Source organism: Petromyzon marinus, chromosome 48 (genome assembly GCF_048934315.1).
Source record: "Petromyzon marinus isolate PM22_M1 ecotype Great Lakes invasive population chromosome 48, UKy_Petmar_22M1.pri1.0, whole genome shotgun sequence".
Classification (NCBI taxonomy): Eukaryota; Metazoa; Chordata; class Hyperoartia; order Petromyzontiformes; family Petromyzontidae; genus Petromyzon; species Petromyzon marinus.
In genome coordinates this window covers 8378574-8391263 of record NC_133714.1, presented here as the reverse complement: position 1 = coordinate 8391263, position 12690 = coordinate 8378574, and the positions used below count along the sequence as shown (strand labels likewise).

At 52.5% G+C, this 12690-nt stretch overlaps 1 protein-coding gene across 4 annotated transcripts in view; it reads left to right on the top strand.

Annotated features, from left to right (window-relative positions):
• The first annotated feature begins 991 nt into the window (after positions 1-991).
• CCDC22 (CCC complex scaffolding subunit CCDC22) overlaps positions 992-12690 on the top strand; it is a 32692-nt gene continuing 20993 nt past the window's right edge. The window contains exons 1-6 of one of the 4 annotated variants that reach the window (XM_032972280.2): positions 992-1222; positions 4194-4303; positions 6715-6892; positions 7781-7913; positions 9346-9446; positions 11508-11601. In XM_032972280.2, the coding sequence (XP_032828171.2) occupies positions 4254-4303; positions 6715-6892; positions 7781-7913; positions 9346-9446; positions 11508-11601 (556 nt within the window). In that variant the 5' untranslated portion in view covers positions 992-1222; positions 4194-4253. Of the gene's footprint in view, positions 1223-4163; positions 4304-6714; positions 6893-7780; positions 7914-9345; positions 9447-11507; positions 11602-12690 lie in introns of all 4 variants that reach the window. The other 3 variants (XM_032972282.2, XM_032972281.2, XM_032972283.2) reach the window with 3 other exon arrangements.

The following is a 12690-nucleotide window of genomic DNA, read 5'->3' as shown; positions in this document are numbered from 1 at the left end:
ACTACTATATACTACACTATACACTACACTACTATATACTACACTATACACTACTACCCACTACACTACTATATACTACACTATACACTACTATCCACTACACTACTATATACTACACTATCCACTACACTATATATTACACTATACACTACATTACTATATACACTATACACTACTATCCACTATACTACTATATACTACACTATACACTATCCACTACACTACTATATACTACACTATAGACTACACTACTATATACTACACTATACACTACTATCCACTACACTATATACTACACTATACACTACTATACACTACACTACTATACACTACTATATACTACACTATACACTACTATCCACGACACTACTATATACTGCACTATACACTACTATCCACTACACTATTATATACTACACTATACACTACACTACTATATACACTATACACTACTATCCACTACATTACTATATACTACACTATACACTACAATCCACTACACTACTATATACTACACTACTATCCACTACACTACTATATACTAAACTATAAACGACACACCTGTAAACCCCTTATCAGTGCCCAATCTTATTACAGACCAATTCAGACGTTATTGGTCACCCAGTGCCCCTTATAAATCTCAACGTGCATCCTCCGAAGTCCCATCACAAGGCAGAAACAAACTAAACAAACAAAAAGTTTTTGCCCGCATTGAAACGGGTAAACCATATTGGGTTGACAGTTGTTGTCCATACAACTGTCCTATTAAAAACCACGTGGATGCAGAAACCCAAGAATCCCAAGACAACGTTTTGAACCCCAAGAAACCGACCCTCGCCCCTTGGTCACGAGGGTCAGCGGTCAGCTGACCGAGGGCCCGGCGGCCGTTACAATTCCCAGCGCACAACGGCGCCGAGTAATCAATCCCGCACTCTCATTGGCCACCGCCCCCGCGTCTCGCGCGCAGCTCGCCATCCGATTGGTTGGATTTGAGCTCGAGCCTTTAAGCGCGCTGGGAAATGCAAATCCCGCCTTCGGTCTGTCATCGAAACCCGCGGAAATCCCGCGCCGGGCACTCGAGGGAACGGGACTTAGGGGGCTTTAGGAACTCGGGGGTCTCGGGGGGACCTGGGCCACCCCCGGTTGGACCTGTCGGGAACCCGCCACCGCCGGGGAGCGACACGCCGTCGCCTTGTCGCGCCTCCATAAGCGGCAACATCGGGTAGGCCGCACCCCAAGCGTCCTCCTTGCCTGCATCCTAGCCCGAGTCGCTGCGCCGGTGCTCGGCGGGACGACCCTAGCTCGGTAGCCCCCCAAGCCTCGGGCTCCCGAGAAGTCGGGTAAAGTAAAACAATAACAGCACTGGCGAGGAGTTGATCCGTGATGTGTTTCCCGTCGCCTTTGTCGAGTCGTTAAATCTGCCGGGTGGGGTGGTGGTAACTCCGTGTGTGTGTGTGCGTGCGTGTTACGAGGCAAGGGACTACTGCAGCGGCAGTGGTGGGTGGTGGTAACCGATTTTATCGGCCTCCCGTGCGATGATGAGCTGAATTTGACTACAGAAAAATTACAGTGGACGCTCCATTGAAAGACATGCGCGCGTACGTGCGACAGCCCCCTTCTCGATCCACTGCTGGATGAAGACATTAATACGCTGGTGAAGGCGGGGACCATAAAACAAGTAGAACAGCAACATGATACTTGTATTAATCTGTGCGGAGCTTTGAATGTAACCTCCTCTCGTATGGGGTAGCCACGGTGGCTAGGAGATGTTAACTCCCTCGCCTGGTATGCAGGAAGGCCGTGGGTTCGATCCCGACCCTGACCCCTGCTGCTGTATATTTGGAGTTTGCGTGTCTCTCATCATCATCACGGTGGCTAGGAGATGTTAACTCCCTCGCCTGGTATGCAGGAAGGCCGTGGGTTCGATCCCGACCCTGACCCCTGCTGCTGTATATTTGGAATGTGTGCGTGTCTCTCTCTCTCTCCCCGTGGTCGCGTGGATTTTTCTCCGGGTCTTCCGGTTTTTCCCTCCACATTTAGAAATGGGCGTTTCGAGTATTTGGCTGCTATAAATATTCACGTGATAAGCCACGTCGTTGAGCAATCATTTGTGACCAGGTTGCTTCTGAAAAAGAGCTATACAGCTCAGTGGGCCATTTCTGGTATCATTAAAAACAATAGTTTAGTAATCCTGGTGGGTTTTCCCTGGTTTCCCCTGACACTCCAAGCCATGAATAATGGAATTGGCCAAACTTCCCAATATAGCAAACACTACTCCTCCCGCCACCCGATGCGATGAATCAATGTGTCAATGTGAATCAGGCCCATTGGTGGTAATCGGTGTTCACGAGTTGTGGAATGGGCCACGTTTGTCAATGCAGGCTCCTCCCAAAATAAAAAAAAAGTCTTCAGATTTAGCGAGGCTTTCTTACGAAGAGGAAATGATTTATAAAAAAAATCACGGTGACTTCCTGCTCTCAATGAGCATTGATGGCATTGGTTCCGATCTTCACGGTTTACAGCCCTGCCAGATTCAGTGGTGAAAACTCCACGTTGCTAAATCGGTGCCATAGTCCATCCGTGGGACACTGGTTGAAAGCCACGTTTGACAATCCACGGTTGACATATGTGTTGCGATGTGCATACCTTGTTGAGCTCTGGGTACATGTAAACTCGCGTCTCGTTTTTATTTCTAAACGCTGTTAACCGGACGTGCAAACGCTTCAATGAGGAACTAATGCAACAGCGAGGCCATCGTCATCTGCCCTGTGGCTGGTTGCAAAAATCTTTTTTCGAACGCCGAGTAACGCCGCGTTCGTTGGTTGTCAATCCGTGAACTTTGATGGACAGATTCGTTTGACTTTGTGTCGCCATTGTTTTGTTCTGCTTATTGGAGATACTGTACAAACACTCGCCGCTGTTGTTAGACATGGGTCAGGAATTTAACTCGGGACAGGGTTCATAGTGCAGTGCGCCACCCATTTGTTAATATGAACGGTATTCAGAAGTTTTTTTCAGACGTATATATTTCCCGAGTAAAGCCAGTTGGGCTAAGAAGCTCTTTTTGAAGGACGACACGGCCAGCAGACATCATATTTGTAATTTAGTCTGTTCATTTAGTAGATTCGTTTTGCCTTAAGTTTACTTAATTTTCTTGACACTTACATTCACTTGTTTTAAACAAAAAAATATATTTGCTACGAGGCTGTATTGTCAATAAAGGGCAGTGCAGAAAATTTATGATTACTCTACAGTACAGCAGGGTGCTTAAAAAAATGTTCACTTATATGGGACTATCGTTTTTAATGGAAAAATAACGGCTAATACACTTTAACGTGAAAACAAATATATGTTAATAGCTTCAAAAAGTCAAAGAGTCTCTCCCACTTGTTCGCCATCGTTGTCAACACGTGGCCTGGAAACTTCTCTCCAGGTGGTCTCCAGAGCCCGGAGGCAGCAGCACATGTCACGTGGCATTGTTGCAGATTCTCAAAAGTGTTCGCATTTTTTTTAAGCACCCTGTATATACCAGTGTTCTTCACTAATTTTCAGTGGGGCCACTTTCGCCGATGAGGCAACGCCAGTGTGAGGGCTGCCGCACATTTGAAATAATTTGGGGTGTTTAACAGCATCACGATGATGATGGGTTGGGTGTGTTTTCACTGTTCGTGAATTGTCAGGAGCCACGCGTCAGGGGCCGCAGTAAAGGCCACCAGTGGCCGCCAGTGGCCCGCGGGCCTTGCAATGAAAAAAAACTGCTCGATACAATGCCCTCCAACCTCAAAGCTCCCCACCTTTGGGAGCCAGTGTGGGGAAGTATGTTCTATAGCCCCCATGACCTGCAACGGCATGGGGGAGGCTATCATCCAGCGATGGAATTACGGTACATTTGTATGTACTTGTATAATGTTTTTTGTAGAATGGTCTGCTTTTTCAATGGAACCTGTTCGTGTTTAAGCTGACCTGGGTCTGCAGGGAATTTGACCCAGGTCTCTGGTGGATACGAGTTTTCTGCCCTCACTGTGCTCTCCTCTGGTATTACTTAAATCTGTCTCAAAGTCCCCTTCTCGTAAAAACGTGACATATTACAGCCAGGCACGTGCCTCTTTTTTTTTTTAAACCACCCTCTGTGTAAGTCACGGTGGCAATTAACATGTGTGGAGCCTTGTGATCTTCGAACGCTGAGTCGGTAGGTTGAAGAAGTGAGGTTGGTGAGGAGGAGAGACGGTGGCTGAGGAGGTCAGGGTGCCATCATGGAGGAGGTGGACGGCATAATTCTTCATTCCCTCCGGCAGTGCGGCCTGTGAGTAACCGGGCCCACTCTGGCCACACTTCTTTCTGAACCACGTACAATACGTGACTGCACTCTCTAAGTGACTGTGCTCTCACTATGGCAACTCTTTCACTGTGACCACACTCTCACTGAGACCACCCTCAAAATGAACACACTTTCACTCTGACCACACTCTCACTGAGACCACACTCTTACTGAGACCACACTTTCACTGTAACCACACTCTCACTGTGACCACACCCTCAAAATGAACAGACTCTCACTGTGACCACACTCTCACTGAGACCACATTCTTACTGACCACACTCTCACTGACCACACCCTCAAAATGAACACACTCTCACTGTGACCACACTTTCACTGTGACCACACTCTCACTGTGACCACACTCTCACTGTGAACACACTCTCACTGTGACCACACTCTCACTGTGACCACACTCTCACTGACCACACTCTCACTGAGACCACACTCTCACTGTGACCACACTCTCACTGTGACCACAGTCTCACTGAGACCACACTCTCACTGTGACCACACTCTCACTGAGACCACACTCTCACTGTGACCACACTCTCACTGTGACCACACTCTCACTGTGACCACACTCTCACTGTGACCACACTCTCACTGTGACCACACTCTCACTGTGACCACACTCTCACTGTGACCACACTCTCACTGTGACCACACTCTCACTGTGACCACACTCTCACTGAGACCACACTCTCACTGTGACCACACTCCCACTGTGACCACACTCTCACTGACCACACCCTCAAAATGAACACACTCCCACTGTGACCACACTCTCACTGAGACCACGCTATGACCACACTCTTTACGTGACCACACTGTGACAACACTGTGACTATTTTTTGCGACCACTCAACGGTCAGTTCAAGAATAACTTCCCTCTCGTCTCATTTTGTAATGTTCGTCTCAGCTGTTCTGCATTATGTACACCTCGTTTGTTCTACTATGCTTGTAATGTTCGTCTCAGCTGTTCTGCATTATGTACACCTCGTTTGTTCTACTATGCTTGAGCTACATCAGTGTGTACATTTCTGTGATCATAAATCACCAACTCTCAGATACGCAGCTTTATATTGTGAGCAAAGGACTGTTGGGGCAAGTGCTGTTAGCCGGCACGGCGCACGAGATGGTGGTGCGGCCAGCACCACGCCGGGCCGAATTTGTCTCCCCAGTGTCAATGTTTTACGCACACTTCGCCAGCGACTCATTTCATGGCTAAGTCGGGTTAGGGGTGGACCAGATCTAGTTCTGAGATTCGTCAATGTGGGCCATCAGTGGGCTATTAAACTTGCGTTGTCAGGTTCGGAGCGCAATGTGTCAACTTGTTGCGTTACCGCTTCCCGTTCGCACACACGCACAATGTCACCACCTTAAGTGCAAGGCTTCACGGTTGGGAACTTTGCTTCTTGTGCGTTATTTTATTGTTCTGCTTAATCAGGTGAGAGACTCGAAAGAGACCAGGATGAGTCTCATCTTCAAGAGTGACCTGGGGCATTATCAGAATCGGCATATTTATTTAATACTGAATGAATCCGATTTAGCGATAAAGCAAATGTTCACCGATGTCCCGTAGGGGGCAATGAGCACTGGTGTGTAATCACAAATGAGTGGTTTTGCCAGTCTTTTTCGACTTTTGGCAAATTTGGACCACGACGCTGGCACACAGTGGCCCACGCTTGCCAAATTCGCCACCGGAGCTTTAATCGGTGGGGGGGGCGCAGGTTTCGGACCGTGAACCTCTGCAACGACGCGGCAAACTCGCAACCACAGGGCCGCTTCACCGTGCAGGCGTGACTGTTTTTGTGAGTGCAGGAGGGGTAACGCAGTGGTTATAGCGCGATGCGCTACGAGCGATAACTTTGGCGAAACATTTGAGCCAGTCCTGGCTCTCCCCTAGGTCAAACTGAGCCTTAAATGAGTACCCAGTGCGGAGCGTAGATGTCAGCACTGCGGAGACAAAAGTGTCGTACGGGGCTTAAACTATAAACTATAAAAACACTTTTTTTTTTTACCAGGTAAAGCCCACTGATCTATGTAGCTCTTTTGTCAGAAGTGACCTGGCCACAAATGATAGCCCAACGAAGTGGCTTATCAGGTGGACATTTATAGCAGCCGAATACTCTAAACGTATGTTTATAAATGTGGAGGGAAAAACCGGAGGACCTGGAGAAAAATCCACGCGACCACGGAGAGAGAGAGAGAGACATGCACACTTAAAATATACAGCAGGCGTTGGGGTCAGATTCGAACCCACGACCTCCCGTATATCAGGCGAGGCAGTTAACATCTCCTAGCCACCGCAAGATCACTTGCCTTAAACAGTCTGTTTAAAGGCTATGACGGGGGGTACCCATTTGTGTGTGTGTGTGTGTGCGCATGTGCAGGGAGGTACCGGAGGAGGTGACGGGGCTCAAGGAGTTCACGACGGAGTTGATTGTGGAGGGCGCCGTCCTCTGCCTGCGCGTCATCAGCCCGGCGGCCGGCGGCGGTCTCAGTCACGTGCTCCCACCGGGAATGTCGGCGAGATTCCGGCTGGGGATGAGCCTGGCGCAGGCTTGCCAGGTGCGGGTGGCCGTGTGACCCCCCCCCCACAACAGAGAGACGAAAGATTTCCCCCGTTATAGCCTCAGCAGACTGTTGGGGCGAGTGCTGTTAGCGAGTTGCACGTAGGAAGGCCGGCACGGCGCACGAGGGGGGTGGGTGGCCAACACTACGCCCGGTCGCCTTTGTCTTCCCAGTGGTGACGTTTACACACCGCACCAGATACTCGTTTGAGGCTGAGTCGACCTAGGGGAGGCCCATAACCAATTCAGATAATCGCCGCTGGTGTTGGCCGTGAGTGGAAATCAGAACTCGGCTCGCCGGGTTCGTAGCGCAGTGCGCTAACCGCTGTGACCCACGCGCATGCTCGCACTGATGCTTATGCGCACGTATCACATTCTCACACACGACCCACAAACACAAGCACACAGGTCCCCCATGTCTGCTTCATAGACTGTTGTGGCAAGTGCTTTTACTGCTGTTGCTGTTCCTGTTTCTGCTGATACTGATGCTGCTGCCACTAATGCTGATACTTATGCTGTTGCTTTTGCTGCTCCTCTCCTACTGCTGCGGCTACTGGTGCTGCTGCTGCTAAATATGCTGCTACTTATGCGGCTGCTGTTGCTGCTTCTGCTCCTCCTCCGCTGCTGCTGCTGCTACCGCTCCACTCTTGCTGCTGCTTCTGCTTTTCTCCTGCTGTGGCTACTGCTACTGCTCCTCTCCTGCCTCTGCTCTGCTGCTGCTACTGCTACCACTTCTCCTCTGCTTCTGATGCTGCTACCGCTACTCTCATGTTGCTGCTACCGCTCCTCTACTACTACTGCTGCTGCTGCTGCTACTACTGCTGCTACTGCTCCCCTCCTGCTGATACTGCTGCTACTGATGTTGCCACCGCTGCCGCTGTTGCAGGAGCTGGGCTACCCGGGTGAGATCGGCTACCAGACGTTCCTGTACAGTAGCGAGTCCGAGATCCGTCGCCTCTTCCTCTTCCTCCTCGAGAAGCTGCCCAAGGAGAGCGCCGTCTCTGCCGACCGGCCAGCCGGTACCCGACCCTTGACCCCTGGAGCCTGACCCCTTGATCCCTGCAGCCTGACCTCTTACCTGGAGTATATATATATATATGCCTCCGATCAGCGTGGTTGGCTACATACGGTTCGAAAGAAGTTCAGCATAATACATATACATATAAGCAGAACTCCATATCTGTGTGGCCACGTAAAAAAATACATTTTAGTCCATCGGTCTGTTGACTCTCCAAACCAGCAGTATCTCGCAGAAATGTATTCTGAGCAAGGGAACTGGATCGACCTTCAATATTCCGTCGGTCAATCGACTAAATTGGCGTGAACCGTCCCAGCTCTTGACGTTGCCACGGACCGGCGTTTGCACTCTTGCCGCAGGCAGGGACGTTGCTGCCGGCGGTGGGCGGGTGGTGGGTGGAGTGCCCTAGGCTGAAAGAAAACCGCGCTCCTCCGGCACGCTTCGTTACGTTATGAGCGCGATGCAAATGCAAGTGTCGCGATTATAATTAGGTTTTTCGTGTTGGCACAGGTAGAACCCATCGGGTGATAAGTGTTCATTTTCGATGAGGACTTGGTTACACCGTCGACAACCTGTTTGCCGTGTCGAAAAAATAATAAACCACGAACAGGGCAATCCAACAACAACTCCACACACGGTGAAGTTCCGCATGGCCAGGTCGTGCATCAACGCGGTACAACCGGCACAAAAAATACAGCCGTGGAGCTGAGAGGTTTCCCCTGTGCATGCGTGCGTGCTTGCGTGCGTGGGTGCGTGTGTGTCGAGCAGTAGTATGGGGAGATAGGTGGCGTAGAAATTGGCGCGCTGCGCTACGAACCCGGCGACCCGAGTCCGATTCCCACTCACGGCCAACACCCAGTGACGATTATCGGAACTGGTCCTGTGCCGCTCCTAGGTCTTCTCAGCCTGAAATGAGTACCTGGTGTGATGTGTTAAAACATCACCGCTGGAGAGACAAAGACGGTCTGGCATGGTGCTGACCACCCACCCCCTCGTGTGCCATGCTGCCATTCATAGGTTCTTGCTAACAGCACTTGCCCTAACCATATTGTGAAGGCTACACGGGGGATCTTTGCCTTTGTCGAGCAGTAATGCAGCGGTTAGCGCACCACCTAACCCGGCGACCCGAGTTCGATTCCCGCTCACGGCCAACACCATGGTGACAATAATCTGAACCGGTCATGAGCCGCCTCCCCTAGGTCGACTCAGCCTCAAGTGAGTACCCGGTGCGGTGCGTAAGCATCGCCACTGGGGAGACAAAGGCGGCCGGGCGCCGTGCTGCCAACCCCCACCCCCTTCGTGTGCCGTGCCGGCCCTCGCAGATTGCTAATCGCTGATGGCACTTGCCCCAACAGTCTGTTACAGGCTATCGGCCCGGCGGCGGGGGGGGCGGGGGGGAAAACCTTTACTTTTTTGTCTTTGTGTGCCGCCAGGGAAGATGGCTCTGCTGCAGAGGGCGATAGCCGAGCAGATCCGCGTGGAGCTCGCCACCCCCTGGGTGCCTCCGCTCTGCCGGACGCCGCTCCTCCTCTCGGTGCGTGCCCGGCGGCGCTCGGCCCTCCCGCCCCGCGGCGGGGGGGGGGGGGCGTCGGCCTCGGTGCGGTTACGAGGGCTGGGTGGTTCGCTGTTGGGAGTGGCGGTTCAAGTTCGCGGCTTCGCCGTGAGGGTTGTGGTTAGAGCTGGGGGCCAGGGCAGCGCGGTTACGGGGGGGGGGGTTCGTGTGCAGGGAAGGGCCGCACCTACCCGCCTCTTCTCCTGCTTCACCCACCTCTTCTCCTGCTTCACCCACCTCTTCTCCTGCTTCACCCACCTCTTCTCCTGCTTCACGCACCTCATCGCCTGCTTCACCCACCTCTTCTCCTGCTTCGCCCGCCTCTTCTCCTGCATCACCAACCTCTTCTCCTGCTTCACGCACCTCTTCTCCTGCTTCACCCACCTCTTCTCCTGCTTCACCCACCTCTTCTCCTGCTTCACCCACCTCTTCTCCTGCTTCACCCACCTCTTCTCCTGCTTCACCCGCCTCTTCTCCTGCTTCACCCGCCTCTTCTCCTGCTTCACCCGCCTCTTCTCCTGCTTCAGCCACCTCTTCTCCTGCTTCACCCACCTCTTCTCCTGCTTCACCCACCTCTTCTCCTGCTTCACCCACCTCTTCTCCTGCTTCACCCGCCTCTTCTCCTGCTTCACCCACCTCTTCTCCTGCTTCACCCGCCTCTTCTTCTGCTTCACCCACCTCTTCTGCTTCACCCACCTCTTCTCCTGCTTCACCCACTTCTTGTCCTGCTTCACCCACCTCTTCTCCTGCTTCACCCACCTCTTCTGCTGCTTCACCCGCCTCTTCTCCTGCTTCACCCACCTCTTCTCCTGCTTCACCCACCTCTTCTGCTTCACCCGCCTCTTCTCTTGCTTCACCCACCTCTTCTCCTGCTTCACCCACCTCTTCTCCTGCTTCACCCACCTCTTCTCCTGCTTCACCCACCTCTTCTCCTGCATCACCCGCCTCTTCTCCTGCTTCACGCACCTCATCGCCTGCTTCACCCACCTCTTCTCCTGCTTCACGTGCCTCTTCTCCTGCTTCACCCGCCTCTTCTCCTGCTTCACCCACCTCTTCTCCTGCTTCACCCGCCTCTTCTCCTGCTTCACCCACCTCTTCTCCTGCTTCACCCGCCTCTTCTCCTGCATCACCCACCTCTTCTCCTGCATCACCCACCTCTTCTCCTGCTTCACCCACCTCTTCTCCTGCTTCACCCGCCTCTTCTCCTGCTTCACCCACCTCTTCTCCTGCTTCACCCGCCTCTTCTTCTGCATCACCCGCCTCTTCTTCAACCCCTGCCGCACCCGTTTAGCCCCCTGCGTCCTGTCGAACAGAACCTGCGTGATTTGCATGCACGATCTCCCGTGCAACCTCCCCCATGTGATGAAGATCCCCCATTTAACCTTAACAGACTGTTGGGGCCAGTGCTGTTAGCAAGCACCTATGAAGGCCGGTACGGCACCTGGCCGCCTTTCTTTGTCTTCCTAATGCTGATGTTTGCACACTGCACCGTGCATTCGTTTTAAGGCCGCGTCGAGGTCCCAGGACCGGTTCAGGTATTTACCGCTGCTATTGGTCGTGAGCGGGAATCGACTTTGGGTGCCCGGCGCTCGTAGCGCAGCTCGTTAACCGCTCCGCTATGGCGCACTGACACGCGTGTGCCCGTGTGTGCATGGAGCGGTGGCGCAGTGGTTAGCTTGCCGCGCTATGAGCAGCACTTTCCCCGGGGGGAAGCTTCGCAACTTTTCTGTGATCCACCAACCCTTGCTTGCCCACCCCCCCCCCCCCCCCCACTTCCACAGCGCTGGATTGCAGGCGTGCACCACCGTCACACGGCAATAATCGTCGCCTCCTGCGTGAATCGTGGCCCAGGTCACTCTTTTGGGGAAGGGGGCAAATGAGACTCACCCTGGTCCCGTTTAGTTCTCACTCTGGTTTAAAGAAAATCAGCTTCGACTTAAAACTCGGGAGCGCCGTTTGATCGTGGCTGGGAGGGTTGACAGGCGATGGACGTGAAGGTCTGTGAGGGCTGTACGGGGGATCTTGTCCGTGTGTGTGGTCGAGTGGCCGCAGGACCCCAGCAGGCCCGTGCCATTCCGCTCCGTCCCGCTCTCCGTCCCCGCCGACGTCACCGACAAGACCTTGCGCATCCCAAAAGGTGAGACAGGTGTCCACCTCCTGGTGTCCACCTCCTGGTGTCCATCTACTGGTGTCCCTCTATTGGTGTCCACCTCCTGGTGTCCATCTACTGGTGTCCACCTACTGGTGTCCACCTACTGGTGTCCCTCTATTGGTGTCCACTTACTGGTGTCCACCTACTGGTGTCCATCTACTGGTGTCCCTCTATTGGTGTCCACTTACTGGTGTCCACCTCCTGGTGTCCATCTACTGGTGTCCACCTACTGATGTCCCTCTATTGGTGTCCACCTACTAGTGTCCACCTCCTGGTGTCCACTTACTGGTGTCCACCTCCTGGTGTCCATCTACTGGTGTATCCCAACAGCTGTCCACCAACAGGTGTAGGCCTACAACTGTCCATCTACAGGTGTGTGTCCACCAACAGGTGTAGGCCTACAACTGTCCATCTACAAGTTTGTCCACCAACAGGTGGCTACCGACAGTGCCTGTCTGCAAGTGGTGCAGTGGTGAGATGTTAACTCCCTCGCCTGCTATGCAGGAGGTCGTGGGTTCGATCCTGACCCTGACGCCTGTTGTATTATTTTTAGTTTTGCGTGTCTCTCTCTCTCTCTCCCCGTGGTCGCGTGGATTATTTTCCGAGTCTCTTCCGATTTCTCCCCTCCGCATTTAGAAACATGCGTGCATGTTGAACTTCTTTCGCACCGTACGTAGCCAACTCGTGGCTGATGTAAATTTCGGCTCGGTTAGCCACCTCGTCGGGCTACGATTGGTGGCCAGGTCGCTTCTGACAAAGAGCTACGTAGCTCAGTGGGGTCTCAGCTGGTAAAATAAAACATCGTTTAGTTTTAAGTGCCCGCCTGCTGAAATCCACCTACAGGCGTCCACCTTACTGGAGTCCGCCTGCAGGCGTCCACGTGCAGGCGTAGCCCTGCGGTGCTGGTTGAAGATGAGGAGCATAGACGTGGGGGCACACAGCGATGAGTACAGGACAACAATGAGTACAGGACAACAATGAGTACAGGACAACAATGAGTACAGGACAACAATGAGTACAGGACAACAATGAGTACAGGACAACAATGAGTACAGGACAACAATGAGTACAGGA